This window comes from Dromaius novaehollandiae, chromosome 7 (genome assembly GCF_036370855.1).
Source record: "Dromaius novaehollandiae isolate bDroNov1 chromosome 7, bDroNov1.hap1, whole genome shotgun sequence".
Classification (NCBI taxonomy): Eukaryota; Metazoa; Chordata; class Aves; order Casuariiformes; family Dromaiidae; genus Dromaius; species Dromaius novaehollandiae.
In genome coordinates this window covers 45,206,247-45,225,600 of record NC_088104.1, presented here as the reverse complement: position 1 = coordinate 45,225,600, position 19,354 = coordinate 45,206,247, and the positions used below count along the sequence as shown (strand labels likewise).

The 19,354-nt window shown below is 46.3% G+C and overlaps 1 protein-coding gene across 11 annotated transcripts in view; it reads left to right on the top strand.

Moving 5' to 3' along the window:
• The window catches only part of PCBP3 (poly(rC) binding protein 3), a 96,187-nt gene that overhangs the window by 63,055 nt on the left and 13,778 nt on the right, over positions 1-19,354 (top strand). For 5 of the 11 annotated variants that reach the window (XM_026107410.2, XM_064515454.1, XM_064515457.1 and 2 more), the window contains 5 exons: positions 2,753-2,794; positions 8,489-8,567; positions 9,378-9,437; positions 13,445-13,497; positions 19,106-19,275. In XM_026107410.2, the coding sequence (XP_025963195.1) occupies positions 2,753-2,794; positions 8,489-8,567; positions 9,378-9,437; positions 13,445-13,497; positions 19,106-19,275 (404 nt within the window). The remainder of the gene's footprint in view (positions 1-2,752; positions 2,795-8,488; positions 8,568-9,377; positions 9,438-13,444; positions 13,498-19,105; positions 19,276-19,354) is intronic. The other 6 variants (XM_026107411.2, XM_026107412.2, XM_064515453.1 and 3 more) reach the window with 4 other exon arrangements.

Here is a 19,354-nt window from a genome sequence, read left to right as displayed (position 1 = left end):
GGCAAACTACATATAGAAACACATGACCAAAGCACATGCTATTTCTAGCAGAGTGCTGAATTAGCATCTCTTAGTCATTACCAGCCACCAGAATCGGAATGAGTGTGCCATTTGGTCTGAGCAGCCGTCCTGAAAAAGAGCTTTGAGTCCAACTGTTTGATGAACTGTATTTTCTCAAAAGGGAGAGTAAGATGGATATATTTTTTCTCCTCCTGTTAAATGGTTGGTGCCTTGCACAGAAGTGACATCATGGGAAGGCGTGACCTTCCAGAAATAAGAGCTCTTCCTTTATCCTCTCAGTCAGCACTGTTGAGTCCTTTGGGTCTGACTGGTAGGCGACACGGAGTGGACTGGTTTTCCAACCCCACACAGAGGATGGCGGGTTATACACAGGCTATGCTGAAAGATTTTTGCACCTCCTTTTGTCTTTGAATTCCCAGCAGCTCTTCTGTGCATGGCATATTCCTCAGTTGTCAGCATCTGGGCCCTGTGCCAGGGAGCCCCGGGGCCACTGAGCAGCGCTTCCCTTTGGATAGCCATGTTCGTAGCTTCGGGGAGAGTTTTTCAGGGAGTGATGGAGTGGGCTGAACCTGCAGGAAGACAGGAAGGTGGACATAAGTCAACTGGAGGGATGTAGTGGCTGATGGCAACCTCCAAATAGCTCAGCCGTACAGGCTGGGGTTCCTATTTAAAACATTAGTGCTTGTAGCAAGTGAGACCCAGGCAGTGTAGGGAGCCTTGTCTGTGCCACAGGTTGGTGCTGCCAGAGTTTCTGTTGCATCTGTCCAAGACACCTTCCTGCCTTTAATAATTTTTTTGTAATTGCACAGCATTTTGGCTAACATTTTAATCAGCAGAACACCTTGAAGAGGCTAGGTGTTTATCTGAGACGTTGTCATTGGTGTTATGCTTGCCATGGTGCTCCCTGTTGTTGCATCATTGCTGTAACCTCTGCAGAATGATGCACACGTGCCCCTAACCGTACAGCGTGGTTTTACAGCCTTTGTAAACTCCACCTCTGCTTAGTGGCAGTCGAGCATAGGAAACAGTGAACAAAACATAGTCTGCCTCCAACAAACCAAAGACCAAATTAAATTGCTATGAAAAAATGAACTTTTTAGAGCACCTTCTGTCATGGGTGCTGGCAGGCAGCAGGACTGCCATTTCTGTGCATGGCCATTTGCCTCCTTCCTTCTCCAGGCTTTCAGGGGGTATCCTTTACACTAAACACTTCGTTGTTTCCAAATGATGCTGCAGCTTCCAAGTGGTTCAGAGATTTTCTTTTCTAATTCTTTGCTATCTTTACTCTCCCTTTCTATAGTGTTATCCATCTTCTATACCATTTCTTTTGGAATCATCTGAATAATGGGTCAACTAGCAAGACATATTTTGTTAGCTGGTAAACTCCAAAATACTAGGCTCTCTGGTGTCTGGCTCTTTACCTACAATGGTGCTTATTTTCAGGGTATTTACAGAAGTGAAAGAATTGCTACAAATGATGATAAAAATAACAAACAAACTGCCTAACAAACGTCTCCATGGATGCATTAATTATAAATGGTGAAATGCATTACAGTGCAGAAAGCCTGTCCCTAACCCCTCTCCCACATTTTAGGGGCACTGGTAAGACATAAGTAACATAGTGCCCAGCTGGCTTTCTGCATGGGAATGTATTTCTCCCCAAAAGAGTATTGGAGTATATGTGTAGATTTAAGGTGTTTTAATAGTAATGCACCTTAAACAAAATATGAAGGGGAATCACCACTGCTGCCTTGTTTTCTAGGATACTGAGATCAAGTTTATGTGCGAAGGGCAGTGGTGATGTAATCATGCAGCAGAGATTGGCCTGCTAATTCTGATTTGGTGAATATCTCCAGTACAGGAAAGCACAATAACAACCTTATTGTTCTACTCCATGCAGTTTTGGGACTTAAATAGCTGGTTCCCTCTTTTGAAAAAGCCAAACTAAGCTCCGGCCCTTCAAGATGTGTGGCTCGGTAGCTCAGCATACTCTCAGTTTGATCGGAGAAGTACGTCTCCGTCACTGTGGTGGAAGTTACCCGAGGACTTGCTGTCTCAGTGAATTTTACTGGTATTCACTGCAGCACGGAGGGGGGATCTTCATCCGGGATAGCTGGGGAGGTGTGGGGGGCATCTGCTTGCTGTGCAGGGGAAAGTACTGCTCCCATCCCCTTCAGTGTCAAAATTCAACCTTCATCATTGACAGCTGGTGATGGCAACAGATACTTAAAAAATTATATTCATTCAACAGACATGCCTGCACACAGGGGGCTGAAAGACATGTGGTCCAGTCCCTTCCCAGGACGGGGATTTGTGCTGTGAAGTCTGGCTTTTAGGCAGATTCCTTTCGGTGTCGCAATGCCCGTTTCCCATAGAGCGTTTCATGAATCACTGAAATGCCACACTCTGTTTTCACCCATAGCAGAGCAGACTCTGAGATGAGAAGTGTGCTTGTATCACAACACTTAGGCTTCCGCACTTGATTATTTGGGAGCATTGCCTGCTTTTCACCAGGCAACTTGAAGGGCTGGTGTGGACGGCAGTGACAGCACAAGGTCCTGGGCAGAGCAAGGTGGGGACATGGTCTTCTGTTTCGTTCATGCATTAACAGCTTTCCCCCATGTTGTTAGATAGCAAAGGAGCAAAGCACAGGGATAACAGTCCCAGCGGAGACACAGGGCTTAGCCATATAGTCTTGCCAGCTTTAATAACATATGTTTTTCTTTTGCAGGCCTATACAATTCAGGGACAATACGCTATTCCACACCCGGATGTGAGTTTTACCCTAATTTTTCTTATACCCTTTTATGTCACCTGCATGCTACTGTTAATTAATATAATATTAATATTAGAAAATAATATTAATAGCATATTTTCAAAGTTACTGGCCGTGTGTAGTATCTGTAATACCTTGAATAGCCTTTTAACCTGTTAGTGCTAAACTTTATTAATTCTGAGGACTTGGCCTGATGCTAAATTATTTGCATTGTTCAGTGCTATCCCTTTGTTATCACACAAACCATATTCTATGCATTTTGTGCCTCAAAACGGTCAAAACAAGCAAAGAAAAAAAAAGACTTTCCTTTCTATTTCCCCCCGCCTCTCTAAAGTGTTGGTAACCCAATGACTTATTCAGGTGCTGAGTGTCTTCTGGTCTTCACAAAGGAAGCTATGTAACTTTGTGAGCGCTGCTGGTCTCTCACAAGCTGGCATCTCACTGAACGTGTCCTTTTTCCTACTGCAAAAAGGGCATCCAAGTCTCCAGTGATGCTCGGTTATTCCCTTCTTTCTGGATTAACTGTTGCTTTAGACTGGAGAGCGGCTTTACAGTCCAGCTGTTCAAGATGTGCAACTTCTTGTTCTGTGATGAGGAGGGTGAAATTGTCCTGCCAGCATCTTGTGTGTGGTATCTAAGGCAGACCTCGTGCTTTCTGACGCCTCATACTTTCATTACGAGTTTGGTGGGACTGGGGAGAAACAAGAGGTTTAGAGATGCATTAATTCCTAGTTGAAGTTGAGGTAAGGGGACATGTCTTTTTTTGTGGTCCTTTCCAGGGTGACTCATATGCAGACATTTAAGCTGTACAAGCTGTTATCTGCTTCTCCCTGAAGGAAGGGAGGGAAAGAGGGATGAGTACAGCAGTGATCTGCTGTACTGGTCCATGCTGGATCTCCCCTCACTGACCAGTCTGCGGGTCCCTGGAGGAACCAGACCAAAGCCCAAAGGAGGGGTGACCTGCAGTAGGGCCACTCAATCAGGAATAAATCCATAGCACTCATTCCTCCCTTCCTGCTTTCGTGTGAAAACAACATTGCGAGCACATAGAGAGAGAGAGAGGACAGGCCATGCTATGCCATGCCGGGCAAGGAGTATGGGGCAGCAGCAGTGATGGAGGTCCTTCTCTCATAGACAAAGTATGTCAAAGCAAGGTGAAAGAGGGGTCCAAAAGCTCCAGCGTCAATGAGGAGATGCTGCTGCTCAGGAAGGTCATTCCAGTGACCTTCCCACAGTGATTCAGCCACCCTCAAACACAGGGGCTGACAGGAGAGGCCCTGGGGGGATGTGCTGCAACTCATATGTATTCGTGACAGGGAGCCATTTGCCAGCACAGCCATTTCCACTCTCCTAACCCAGAGAGCATTGCAGTCACCCCTTTGCTTTCTATGACCTTCAGAAGGAGAAAACATCTGGGTGGGTGATTTGCTTGGGTCAGGCCGGGCTGCGGGATGCTTGGAGGCGGATGGGGACAGGTCCCTCACAGGGGGGCTGTCCCCATCCAGGAACGAGTGGGACTGGTAGGCGTTTGTCGAGCTGCCCGTTCTCAGCACTGGCTAGTACCCTACGAGGAGGCGGGGGAACTGGGCCAGTGAGCTTCCTGTTGCTTCTGCTGCTGACAGCATGTTGCTGCCCTCCTATCCGCGAAGCACCAGCAGGACATCGGTCACCTTCCATTTGACAGCTGTCTCATTGGGTTTGGCTCTCTGTCATCCTGGGAGGGGACATCACAGACACAGTCTCTGCTGCATCTAGCACTCCTTTACGTGGAGGTAAATGCCATTCACCCTTCAAGTGGAGCTGGATTTGGTTCTTGCTCAAGTTCCCCTGCTCGTCGGGTGCCTTAGGAATGACAGGGTAGGTTAGGGAGACAGAACATTTTGGATGGGGACACATAGGAAATGAATGCTGGCATATCTTTGCATAAAAATACTGATAGAAATAGAAAACTAGTCTATTTTAAAGGATGGAAAACAGCAGCGAAGAAATAAAACACCAGCAACTCCTTGCCGGCAGCATAAAAGTGGAGGTTTTCAGTGCCTGGATGTCAGGAAGACAGCTGCTCAGCTTCCGTAATTTCTCACAGCTGCTGAGGGATGGTCGACAAATGCTGAGGAGCTCTTGGAAAAAGCTGGCATTTTCTAAACGTGTTGGAATAAGGAGAAAAAATCCAGAGAGTCCCAATGCAAAAGCCCCTTCCCACCTTCCCACTGACATCTGTGAAGATCACTGAGTCTTCAGTGAGAACGGAGCACAAAAAGCTGCTCTGCAGATGCCAGATAATTATAAATTGTGTGGTCTGGGTGAAAAGACCTCACCATAAATCTTACAAACTTAAAGAAGTTGACATGGTTTGGTATTTCCCTTTCTGATGGGCAAGTTGGGTATTAAGTCATTTGGTTACTTCTTGCATAATTGAGAACTGGGCAAAGCTGTCTGATACCATAAACACATGCTTCTCACGATGTTAATGGAAATGATTCAAAGTTATATTTGCTCTGCAGGGTAAATTTTGTTCTTAGGAGCAGTGATTTCACCCACTCTAATGGAGGACAAAATTTGACTTTCCATGGGACTCCAGTACATATATTTTGGATAGCCTGGTATAATTGTTGATAAGAAATATTTTTATTTGTGCATTTCATTTTTGCTCCTTAAGTAAAACATAAATACATATGACTGTATATTTAGCAAGGGTAAATCAATATATTCTTTGTCCCAGTTTTGCTTTTCAATCAGTGGCATTAGAGTGTTTTCCTTGTTATTATACTCCTCTGTTTGACAGGAATGAAATACATTACGGTACACGTAGTGCTGGGGCAATATTTACACTTTAGTCGGTGCTGGAAAAACAGTATCTGTGTCTTGTTGGCCACACTCTGGCCTGCTCCCATCAGATTTGATGAAGAAGTTGTTTGCGTAAGGGCTATATGTTCCCTCCTTCCTCTTGTAGCTCTCTCACAAGGATCTGTTATTTTAAATACTGCTTGGTAATGAAATCAGTCTTCAACAAATTCTTAAGGTACTGTCCTTGCTCTTACAGATATTTGTGTTTAAATGGATCCTTTTTGTAGATTCTGCAACAAACTCATGACTGTGGAATGGGCAGGATTTCAAACATCACAACTAAAATCTGAGTTCCTGTCTTCATTTTCTCCCTTGGGCAAAACCCTTCCAGGTCAGTGGGAGTGTTGCCTCATGAGGGGCTTCAGGATTGCCCTGGGTACTCATACCCCATTTTGGATGTGACACGTAAGCTAACTGCCCTGGTTAAATTTGCAAGGAAAGGTGGAAGGACAGCCTGTAGCAGCAGGGCGTTGGGGCGTGGAATAGCTGTTGAGCATAGGAAACCTCCCCACACTGGGGAATTGTAGCGTGCACACTCATGGGTATGAGCCAGACTGGCAGCTGATGAGATGTGACCAGGCATTTTTGTGCATGTCTGGTGATGCTCTACATGGACGTGTGTTGGTAGAAAGCAGTGCTCTCTGGTCCCTTGCAGCATTGCCAATGGGCTAACTCGCCTTTGGTCTGTACGAGGAACCAAAGTTTGAGAAAATGCTCTCAGGTCTTTGCTTCCAGCTTTTTCCACTCTGTCAGGAAACAGGAAAGAGGGTGTTTTATGTAGTGCAAGCATTCGTGTGGCAGTTTTTACTGTAAAGCCTAGATATAGCAGTCCTCTCTTTCTGTGCAGCTATTTTTCACTGCTGTCATTGTATCATGGGCATTTGCTAAATACCAGTAATAAAACTATCCCTTAAAAATGTTCTGGTTCAACAATAGAACAGATTCTGGCATTTTTGCCTGCCACGAGCAGCTGCACAGAGCGCTCCATGGCTCCTGATGCCATCCCATCAGGTGAAGCAGGACTCCTTCCCCAGGACACAGTTAGGAGCATGCAGGTAAATGAGCAGCCCAGCTCGCTCTGTTTGCCGAGTCCTTCGTGGTAGGCTCCTCCTCACAGCTCTGCTAGTGGTAAGCAGGACTGCTGTCGTGCAGTCTAGCACTGTTGGGCAAGTTTCCAGATGCTGCAAAGAAGAAGGTTTTATCTAGAGCTGTGCAGCAGCTGCCTGTGGTGTTCCTTTTGGTGTGACTCATAAGAATAACCTTGTTAGCACAAATGTCCTTCAGCTGACCAAGCTCTACGAGCTGCCTTTGAGTTCAACAGAGATGCTGGCTCTATGGCATTAAAATGGTGGCGAAAAAACAAGTGAAACATGCATGGCTAACTTTGAAAGGAGCACAGACAGGACACATCTGGGTTTAATTTTAGGAAAAATAGGATAGAAATCTTACAATATTAGGACAAAAAAATGAGAATACTGAAAACCATGTTATCTGCAGGAGTGCTGGTGTTCCCAGTCTCATCTGGAGCTGATTGTGGTTCAGCCTGGTGCAGGCCTTCTTCAGCTTATTTTCTGTGTGCTCCACAGAGAGATTTGTATGTACCATGACTTGTGCAGCAGTGAGAGCTTTTCCCCAGGCTCTGCCTGGGTAGGTTTCCCTCTGGTACCTCTCCAGTGACTGGCAAGCATTTCCCGTTCCTGCAGCTCCCTTCCAGTCTTTCACCTGATCTCTTCAGCTCCCCGGGTCTTTTCTCTCCAGCGCTTCACCCCTACCACTGCTGGTGTCAGACCTCCCTGCACTCCCTTCCCCAGACACACTGCAGGAGCAAGGAGTTTTTTGAATATTGTTCCCCCCCCAGACATTGAAATTACAACTCCTGCCTCTCCTTTGCTATAGAGGGGATGGCGCAATGAGCTGTTTGCATCTGAGAGACGATGTGGTCCGGGTAGCCCTCTGGGCACTATGAAATCACCAAGAGGGAGGTGATCTCCCTCCTGCTCACGGCAGAATTGTTAAATTTCAGCCCACTTAATTTTTTTTTTTAATTTGGAGCAATAAAATAGAGCACAAAATGTATTCCAAACAAACTCCTCTCTATGCAATCGCTTCCTGATGGGGCATGAAAAGATACCCAGCACAACAAGGGATACAAGGATCTGAAATACCTACTGGTCACAGTTGAAGCCCATATTTCCCCGAACTGCTAAGGGGCTTGTGTTTGTAATGCATTTGTCAAAGCTGATGTTAAGAGCTGCAGTTTGTCTGCCTCCAGAGACATTTCCCATCCAACACATAGCACAAGAGCACATTTACTGCATAGGGAGATGGTTGCAATGTGCTTTTGTGAATACCCCGGTAAAGTGGGAGGATCTTCTAAATATTGGCATGGGGCAGCCTCAGATCTGGCAGTACCTTTGAAATACCTCCTCTGCATTACAACTTTACTAAAGTGAGCAGCAGCCATTTGTAGCAGGTTGCAAAGCCTGGGAAAGGAAGGCAATGGCTGGAAACCATTTGCATATAAACCCTGCTGCTGCTTTAGCTGCTCCCTGTTTCCTCAAGACAGAGAGGGCTGCTTAAGAGATGGAAACTAAGAATGGGCTTCCTGCTGGTATTGTACTTCAGACCCTGACCAAGCACTTCTGCGAAAGATTTGGGCTTTATTGCATCTTACCCAGGCCAAGTCCTTCTGTTAATGTTTTTGCCATGTCTCACCATGGCTTCCTGGTTTGTTTGGTTTTTTTTTCTTTTTTTTTGTTATAATTTTGTTCTTGATTTTCAGTGTGACTTGTTGTACTCTATAACAATAACCTTCTTAGCTCTAATGTCCCTCCTACCCCTCAGCAGTTGACCAAGCTCCACCAGTTGGCTATGCAGCAAACCCCCTTTACTCCCCTTGGACAGACCACCCCCGCTTTCCCTGGTACGTACCCAGACGCCCTTTCTAGATATCCTTCTCTTCTTACCTGTAGAGTTTCTCTCTCTTTCTGAACTCATTTTGTTTAACGGAAATAAGTAGGACAAGTAAAACTGAAGTTGCGATGTCAATGGGCAAAAGTTAACAGAAAGACTAGATGAATGTTTGGTGGTTACTCTCCTCACAGGCCAGCTCTCAGCAGTTAACTGTGGGTGTCCGGTTTGCTTTTGTGAGACCATGTTTATCCTGCTTCCAGCTTTGCTGGCTTTTTGAGCAGAAGCGACTGAGCGCCAGTATAAACTTTGACCCTCTCTAGCTAGGTGACTAGGTGAGACATCCCTGCTCCCTGTGCAGGGTGATGCCTGCCTGTGGAAGTGGAGGAGGCTCCTCTGTGCCCTTCCCCGTGGTGCTGGTGGCTGTCGCGGAGGCTCTCTCCACGTAGCTGCGGGAGTGGTGCAATGCTGCGGTGCACGAGCCGGGGAGGATGACACTCCTCCGCTGGGAAGAGAGATGGGAAGGAGACACAGCTGCAGGGAGCCGTGTTAACAGGGAGGACAGCCAGAACTGTAATGTCTCATTAGCACTATTTGCAAAACTGTTGTTCCACCTAAAATATTTCATGGCGAACTAGGAAGCAGATAGAGCACAGGGGGTGCAAATACTTAAAGTATCTTTGTTTACTCAGTGGTCAAAGTGCCAGTTGGAAATGCCTTTTCTGACAATATGTTCATCATATTTTGAGCTTCCTAGATGAAGTGACATTGCTTATCTCCTTGAAGGCAAAAGCATTAAATCTGTTTCTTCTTTGCTCTTCAGGAGAAAAGCTGCCCTTACATTCCTCCGAAGAAGCTCAAAATCTGATGGGCCAGTCATCAGGTAAAAAACAAAAAAAAAGCTACAGGGAAATAAGTAGGCTTCTATTGCAATATATTTCTTAAACAGGACTGTGCCATTGTGCTCCTAGATAAATTGTCTTATTTGTGGAGAACACAGCGTGTTTTCTGGTGGGCAATGAGATCAGGCAGTACAGATCCTGCCTCTTTTGTAGAGCATGTCAAAAGAAACACACCTGTACTTTATTACCTATTTTCTTGATGTATGTGTAAAACTTCCACCCATGTAATGGAGAGTGATCAGAGTTATCACCCCTGTTCTTGCATTTAATTTTGTATAAACTTTTCCCAGAAACAATAGGAAAATGCCTGTGGAAACTGAGATAACACACAGTTTTAGCTATCTCTAAGCTATTCAAGGTGAGCTACGTTTTTAGCAGGGCAGGACACTGAGGAATCAGAGCAGGACACCGAGGGATCGCAGCGTGGCTGTAATCACGGAGATATTTCTAGTTCAAGTGTCCTGTACTGACAGCTACATGTGGGTCCGTATGTGCCAAACATACCTTTCTTTTATAACTTACCATTGTTCAGATGAATTACCTTGGGACTGGAAGGTTCACAGTGAAGTGAGACAGACCTCCCTCTACCTACCAAGTGCATATGGGTCCACTGCTGGCATCTAGGCTCTATTTCATGCATGCCTCAAGAGTCTGGGGACATTGCTTAACTAAAAAAGCAAACACAGACCATGGAAATAGATCCTGCAAGACTTTAGCAAAAATTGATTCATAGTTTTAATGTGCAAAACCTTGTTTTCTGTGTGTTCTGCTTTGTCCTTTGTGATCACCCATGGCACTAATTCTGCCCTGGCTGAGCACATGGATTCCTCCCGTTACAGTCACAGGGACTGCATGTACATGTCCGAGGGGGAGGAATTGGTATGCTAAAATAAAAGATCTCAAGGTAATCAAGAAGGATGTTGCCATTTCTCTATTGCCATCATGATGCAGCAGATCATGCAGTGCTGTGGTGTGGATGGCGCGAGGGCTTTCAGCTAGCAGGCACCACTGCTCCTGCCACTGTAGCTTTGTCAGAGCTAGGGCTCGTGGGTCCCAGGTCTCACTGGTGTCCGTCAGTGCTGGTGATGGGTGACTGACACCCACCAGGGATTTGGCACATGCCATCCAAGTGCAGATGGAGGCCCTAGCCATAGGTCTGAGGAGCCACATCTGGATTTCCAAAGACCTATGGGCTCCTTAGCACTGTTATGAAGCCATCCCATAGTACTTCATTTCCTTCAGAAAATATTTTCTGCCAAATCCAGGCCACTATTGAACTGAGCCTTTTAATTCCCGGCCAAGAGGTCAGGAAGCCTGCACCCTGGAAGGCTGTCGTCCTTGTACTAGGCAGAGTCTGTCTTGCCCTAGATTGCAGGAAGACTTGGAGTGATAGGCAGTACAGGGCTCAGCAGACATGCTGACAGGATAGGCCATGGAGATTTCAGGTGGTGAACAGGTTTGGGGGGAAACAAGGCATTCTTGTGGTCAGGCTTAGCTCCAAACTGGGTGCAAAGTGGAGGGCAAGGAAGACACCAGGAAGCAGAGGGAAGGAGTTTGCCCAGGTTGGAGTGTGGGCACTTTTCCTATATGAGTATGCGGAAATGTTCAGCCCTTCTCACTTGGTCTTTGCACGAGCCCTGCAAAGGTAGAACTTGCTATCAGAGAAAGAAAACACCAGCGAAAGGTTTGTTCCAGTGCACTGTGCTATTAAGTCAGCAGTGTGTAAAACCCAGACAGGAGCTATTTTGTGCAGTCTTTGGCGAAAGTGCAGCAGGCACAGGTGAAGGCAGGCATAGGACTGCTAACTGGAGGATTCGTCTTCTCATCCTCTGCATTTCACCTCCTTTTGTGCTCCTGAGGAATAACATGTTAAAGAGACTGCCTTCAAGTAGGTACCTGTGTATTATATTCAGACATTGCATCTTTGTAAGGGAGATTCAGTTCTTACCCTGTCAAATGGGGGACTACATTCAGGAAAGTACTTGAATTGTACATTAGCAAATAAAAGACACCTGATCTTATTTCCAGGAGTAGGTGTTGAAATGGGATTCCAATGTAAAGCTTAATTTTGATGTATGTTTTGGAGTCGGTAGATCTCAGCTGGGGTGAGAGGTCTGAACCGTCAGAATGCCAGCAGGCAAATGGCTACCCATCTGATTTCTTTTAAGATTGGTCCACCCTCCTTCTCTTTTCGGTGCAGTCCCAAGGCCTGTCAGGGATGTAGCACTGCCACAGCTGCTGTTCTGTAAGAAAATACTGTTTTGACAATGCTGGTATCCAGGCAGATGTCATTTTTGACCTGTTGGTTTTAAAACCTAGGCTTTTTTTGCTGACAAAACTGGATGGGAACTTCTCTTTCGCTACACAGATAACCTTGATGGAAATGCAGACTGGCAAAACTCGATCTCTGCTTGCATTAGCTGCACAGTGCTTTTGAGGCAGTGGCAAATCACTACGCAGCATACAGCAGCTCCTCTGGATTTTGTGGCTAGGAATTCAGGCTGCTGCTGTGCTGTTTCATAGCAGTGGAATAAACGGTGCCTTCATTGCAGTGAGTTGGGGAAACTGAGAAAACATGCAGCATCTGACCCTGGCAAAGTTGCCTTTTCCTCCTTTTCTTTCAACAGTTCCACTTTCTTTGTCCTTTTCTTTCCTCTATGCCCCCTTTATTCCCCTTTTTTGTTGGATGCAGACCTTGCTGTCCCTTAGACTCTTCAACACATTGATCTTAAAAGCCTTCCTTTGTAGTTTATATTCTACAGTTAAGTTTTTGTGGTTACTGTAAATACATGTTAGCTGCCAGACAGCTTCTATCTTGCAGGATTGCAGTAGGATGTCCCTATTTCGGCGATGATGCAATTTAATCTGGAAACTGTTGGTAACACAGGTTTCATCCTGGCCTAGGAGCATTGACATGCCGTCTGCTTACATGTGAAGCTGTATATGGCAGTCTTCTGACTCCAACCTTTCCCGCCGTAAAGGAAAGCGTCCTTCCTTTCCCTAGAGAAACTGAGAGGAAGCAGATTCACTGGTTAATACATGCCGAGGGTTTCTACAGAGTTTTTCAGGGAAGCAGGCTCTAAATCTGTGTGCTGTTTGCCTTGCTTTCCCTTTGGAGTAAGAGCAACAACCAGTCTTGAATCCAGCTGGTGTGCACATCTCAGCAGTTGCTGGCTTGAATTCAGCATGTAAATCTAAGGGGCCTTAACTTGCAGAGTACATTGCAAAGCCCAGCAGAGAAGGGTTTCACACAAGGATTTTATCTCCCATGCCTCAATGCATGACCCTGCAGCATCGCTTTCCTACGCCTACCCCACAGGACAGTGCTGCTGTGCTGTGGCACTGCCACATCTCCCAGAGAATTTGGTTTTGGGCTGCTAAGCTGTTTTCTTAAGTAAGTTGCTCTGTACGGATCTCTCCGGAGAAGACTGGAGAGCACATGAACAACCCTCCTGATGTAGCATTCCCTCTATGGCAGGTTTGCTGTCTCTAGGGTTGGGTTTCCTAGCCAAAAGGCTGCCTGCTTCTGCTTGGAGGAGGACTTCAGAGAAAGTTGCTTTTTTAACCTCTGCCAGCCTCTCCCTGATGACACTGTAACCTTGCACTATAACATACTTGCCTCAAAAGCCATTCTGAGTGGGAAAATTGAGGGTGGAAAGCGAGGAGCTAGCTGAGCAGTAGCACAGTGATTTCCCGGTGTGTCTTGGGAAGCAGAGGAGAGCGAGGAAAGTATTTTCAGTCTACAGCATGGTGCCTGTGAGAACCAGCATGAGGAACCCAGGGGCAGCAGGGGAAGGTGGTAACCATCTCCAGAAGAGTTAGGTAGCAATCATCTTCCTCCTCCTTGTACCAGAATGTGTGATCCCCTTCCCCTCCTGGCCCTGGAGCAGTATGCAGCATTTGTAATGTCTACTGTTGTGGTAAAGTACCAGGAGATCCACCACACTGCCTCTGCAAGCTATAACCATTTTCCCTTGCATATGCTCAGGTTTGGATGCCAGTCCCCCGGCCAGTACTCATGAACTCACCATTCCCAATGATGTAAGTATAGTGGCTCCAAATGCTTCCTCTGCCTGGCTCTGGGTGTGTGCGCACGCATGTGTGTTCGAGTGTATATATACAAATGAATTTAAGCTGCAGATAAACCACCCTGTTAAATATCCTTAGAGAACCCCCTTCAACAAGTTCACTCATGCCATTTGCACAGTTCCTACAGTCTGATTGCTGGGGGCAGGTCTGACGACAGTGTAAAACACAAGTACCCATTGGACTTTACCCTTTCGATAACTTTGCTAGGTAAAATCCTCTTTAATGCTCCTTTTTCCTTTCGAAGTGAACTTATTGCTCATGAAACATGCCCAGATGGCAGCACTCAGGAGGGGAGGGAGCGCCCAAGCTGGTGTAATTACAGCACTGAGCATTGGCATAGATTCTACCTTACCACTTAAATGTGCCTGTCTCTGGACTGAGAAGGGAGAGGGCTGCCCAGTCTCTCTCTGTGCCCTCTGCTGAGTCCCAGCATTGCTTGCTTAAAATACTGCTGGCAGATCTGAAATGATGTTTCAGCTTAGGCATGTTTACTGGGGGCTTGCAGAGGACGTAAGCAGTGTTACTAATGCCACAAAGTGCCAAGCATTTAAAGGACAGTGCATCTCATTTTAGTACTGGTGGCAGTCAGATTTCGATCTTACTGATGGAGGCATTGCGGTAAAGTGGATGTTGGACTTGGGTATTTATTGGAAGAAAGCTGGAGTCATGTTGGGCACTGAGCGGTAAAAGGAGGATGCTCAGGGATGTTCAGGTGGGAGTAGGTGGGATAAAGAGCCCACGCAACTGGCACCTGGATCCAAGGCTCTCGCTTCTGGACTGACCCAGTGATTTCCATGGGTTTGATAGCCAGCCTGCGGTCAAATCAGGATCAGGGCAAGTGGGGAAATGACTTCCAACAGGATCTCTCAGACCATCCTTCTCAGGAGTTGCTAGATCAGGTCTGGTGGCTTTGTCCACTTCTTTCTGCTATTTAAGAGTTGTGCTGTGATGTAAAAGAACAGCAGTGATCCCAGACACAGCTGCCTGGATACCTCCGCTTCTTCCAGACACACACTAGGGCTTCTTCCACTTGAGAGATGCAGCAGCAAAACAACTTCTGAACAACCACCTGCTGAAATCCTCAGAGACATTTCATCCTTGGGCAAACCAATGTGGGGAAGGCCCTGCAGAGGAGTGCATGAGAGACAGTTCTAAAGCTGTGCACAGCCACAGGACAACTTTCCAAATCTGCTTTTGTTCTCCCGGTTAAGAAACCCCTCCAGGATATCTGCAAGTGCTCCTGAAGCTGCAGCAACCATGTCTGCCTAGCGTGGGGGAACATGGATCTAGCAACAACAAGGGCATCTTTGGGAATATTGAGCTCCCTTGCAAAGGGATCTGTTCTGTCATTTAAAGTCCTGAGTGACCTACCGTGGGACTTGGGAGCATTCAGAGCATGTGCTCTCTAAAAGTTTGGCTCATATCAGACCTGTGCTAAATGTCATTGCCTGCATCCTCCTTCACCTGTTGAAAAACACCTCCTTAGCTTGGGCTCCTGTTGTTTTGAAGACTCTTAAATTCTTGCTCTCATCTTCCCTTGGAAATGGAGGACAGGCTTGAGTGTCTGTCTCTTAAAGTAAAGCATTGAGAGACTCATTTTAGGGGGCATAGACTAGCTTGCGGTTGTGCTGCAGAGAAAGCAGGGTTCAAGGAAATCCAGTGATGAAATCCAGCAATCACCTCATTCATAAGACTTGTGTCCAGTCTGATTTCCTCAGAACCTTAACAAATAGAGCCATGAGCGATCAGAGATGTGACCCTGAAGGCAGCATCATGCTGTCAGCTTCTGGGTGCCAGATCTTGTCATTCCTTTGACTGTCAGGAGAAACTTGAATGCTGTGCATAGATCTCTCTGAAAATCTCCTCTCTAAATAGATTTGGCTCCAGTTTTCTGCCTAACAGGTTCCCAGATGTAAGTGAGTGTCTTTTGATGAACCCTCTCCAGGCTGAGTTATTTCTGCACTATGAACACCAGGATAGGTGGGTGCTGGGCTGTACATTATGCTGCAGCCTGAGAGCTAATCAATATCTTTCCAGCGCTGTAGTGGGGCATGCATTCAAGTTTGTTAACCATCACTACCCCTCTACCTGATAGGTGAAGAATAAGGTGATGAGATGCACATGGCTGTGGGTGGCTTTTACTCTGTGAAGCTAAGAAACGTTCACTAGGGGATTGTCAATAGAGCTTTCTGCAAGGCTTAAAAAGGGAAACCTGTTGGCATGATATCATGCGTGATGGTGTCATTAGTCAGGAAAACTAAGTCAGGTCATTTCTCTGCTTTTTCTGATCCCTCTGCTTTGTTGAGAGTTCTGGTATCCTTGTTGAGAGAGTGGCAATGAAAGGAGTCTACCCAGAAACGTATTGCCATCTCGTTAAAATCTAAGAACCAAACAGGACAGAGCATCTCTTCTAAGGTGGACATGGTATGACAACAAGACCAGTGAACATCTGGAGAAGTAATTGTCTCCAGTTCTACAGACAGCAACAGAAATCCAGCAGCTGCCAGGCTGAATGTCCCACACTCCAAATTTCCAGGTGTGACCTTGGAAAGGGGCTTAAATGTTCACAGACAAGCAGGGCACACAGATACATCTCATGTGTATGTCGGAAAAGCTGGATATCTTGATTTCCTTTAACAAGCTGCAGTGGTGCTTGAAGAAACTAGAAGCTGATGTACAAATGAATAAGAGCAAATCTAAAGGCCCCCTCAGGAGCCACTGAGAGAATTCAGCCCTCTGGATCTCAGGAGAAACTGTTTTTTTTTCAAGAGTATGAAAGACATATTTTTAAATACAAGTCTTATTTTCTGCTCGTGCTGTAACCATGTAGTGCTCTCCACTTGCTCTTCATTCTGTCAAAGGCACGTGGTGAAACTGAACTTCCATGTGCGCTTTCGTCACACTGAAGGAGCTAAGAGGGGGTAACAGAAGAGGCAGACGGACCATCCTCAAAGGGCAAAAGGATGGGAGGCCACGGGCCCAAGCTGTGGCCAGGGAAATCCCAAAGTGGTGTAAGGAAATTCCTTTTTCCTGAGAGCAGAGTCACCCTGGGACAGGGCACAGAGAGGTGGAGGGGCTCCACCCTTGGGGGTAACCCACACTCACCCTGTTCCCAGCCCTGAGCACTTGGCCCTGGATTTGAGGTGCCCCTTCTTGGGGCAGGGTTCGGGGCAGAGATCTCTGGCAGTGTCCCCAGCCTGGGGCTGACTGCGAGGCTGTGAAAGACGCATGCACTAGTTGAGATAAGCTCACATTTCCTAAACATTGACTGAGCATATTTTTTCAGGATGCTGCTTCTTCATGTTGTAATCATCTTTGGGCTCTTCTGTAGGCAGAAGGACAGGAATTTTGTGTGTAGAACAGGATGGGGTGAGTGATGTGAAATTATTAACAGTGTGTGATTCCATCTACTGAGGGGGCATTTGAGGTTCAACTGACCCCTTTGGTAAGTGGCATGCTTATTTTCTTCTGATTATACTTTCTGTATAAGCATCTTCAGGTTAGTTGTGATTAGCAGTAAGAAAAGTGTGAAAAACAGTCAGAAATATGAGTTATTTCCGTCCTTAAACACTTATAAAAAAAAGAAGGCTTTGTCCAATTATTAGATAATGAAAATCTGTTTTATAATGCCAGATGTGTTAAGCATGTTCATGGGGGTTCATCTGGAAAAGATCAGGCATTAAAGATGCTGTGAGAGATTCCTTTTGACTCTTATGTAGATGGCACTTCAGAGAGCAGCAAAAGACAGATACTGTGGGAAACAGCCCTGATAATAGAGTTGGGTCTTCTCCTTAAACCTACTCAATTCCAAGCCTGACAGAGGTCTGCAAGAAAAAATACTGTCCTCAAAACAAAGCCTTGAAAAGGATGGGAGATGACAGAGAATGGATAAGGGCTGTTCAGTCAGTCCTGAGCCAAACCCTTTGCTGTTGGTCTGACTTCAGATTGTTCCCCAATGTGTGCTCTGCGCAAGGCCATCATGAATGTATCATCACTTGTGATCAGGGTAAGGTGCAGTAAAATGCTCTGTTGGGACATGAGTCTGGAACAGCCTGAGCCCTCCCAGTTTCTTGAATTGCTTTGTGAATATAATATGGAATTAACCTGCAAGCTGAGCAGAAGCCAGAAGCACATCTGTGTTGTGACCAAAGCCTGATTCTCTTACCAAGGTGCTGGCTCTGACACTTTAATGTCTGATTTAATGATCATGCAAATATTCAGGGATTGCAATCTTTTCCAACCTCTATCCTGTAACTGCATCCCCCATCACATCCCCATTGCTATTTATTATGCTGCGTGGCAGGGAATCACACTGAGGGAAGCTAATACACTTTCAGAGTGAGCTTGTGCTCACTCAATTGGGCTTGTGCTTCACAAGAGACAGCATTTAGTGTCTTACATTGACATTTAGTGTGGACGGCTTGCCAGAAATCCCCATGCACACCAGTCCCACCCTGTCCAGAGTTAGCTCCTGCTGTCAATCTCAAACAAGCATTAGGTATCTCAAGGAGATGAGCCATCTTTGGAGCTGTATGCGCTGAAGTGTAGTTCAGAAAAAGCCAGCAAATCCATCATTCCCTGCTGCAAACCTTTTCTCTTATGCTCTCTTCCCTCTCCCTGCATCTATCTGTTCTTCATCCTCACCATTGCCACCTTTTCCTTTGCTGGAACTGGCCATATCTGCCCACAGTGGCAGGCAGATGTGAAATGGCAGCCAGCAGAGATGGGTGGAGAGATCTGATTGATCTTTCACCCTGGGAGACAGCTTCTTGGGAGAAAGGTTAGGGAATGGTGGAGAGCTTGGATCACCCTAAATTGCACATGTTGCAGTGAAGTATTTTGCTCACAAATGTTACAGTCCAGTGCTATCAACAAGGCCACTTTTCTTCAGTACAGAACACATTGGCTCCTTCCTGTTCCCTTAGCCAGTACCACCTCCATGAGCTCCCCCCACCACTGCTCTGTTCCTGTGGGACCCACTGGCCACACGGGTACATCAGCATGCATTGGGTGAGGGAGTCAGGATGGGTCCTCCTCCTCCCAGATGTAAATCCATGAAAAGGGCAGCAAGAGGAGTAGGTTTGTCAGGACGTGTCTGGCACTTTGCAAGGGCACAGCCACCCAACAGGCTCAGCCATCCTGTCTCACATCAAGGTGAGATGTAGAACTCCCTTTCCTGATGGCTTCCCATTCTGGGGCAAGGACATGACCGGAAATAAGCCTGGTATAATGTAGAGGTGTCTTTCCCTTTCTGAGACCCTCAGAGCTCTTTGGCACTGTGTTCAGATAATTAAAAATTGCTCCCATTGGACTAGAATGGGACAGATTGCTAAAGGTCATGATGAAAGTATCATGGGAGAATATTGCTCGCATTAAGGTGGGATTCAACCCAGTGCTTTTAGTCTCTTGTTTTCATGAGCATTAAAGTCACTCACATCCTTGACCAGAGAGAGCAGGGCTTCTGCCAGCCCTTTGACCTTCACCGTGTGGTTGTGCTTGCATCCCACCAGTTACTGCCTGAGCTTCTGCTTTAAGACATTCCCTCCGTACTTTTTTCTAGCTAATAGGCTGCATAATTGGACGCCAAGGGACCAAAATCAATGAAATTCGACAGATGTCTGGAGCGCAGATCAAAATCGCCAATGCCACGGAAGGATCATCCGAACGCCAAATCACCATCACAGGAACCCCTGCAAACATCAGCCTCGCTCAATACCTCATCAACGCCAGGTGAGACCCACTAGCAGAGGCCACGTGTGCCCAGCTCTGCCTCCATGATCTTCCCATAAAGAGAGAGGCTGGCTGAATA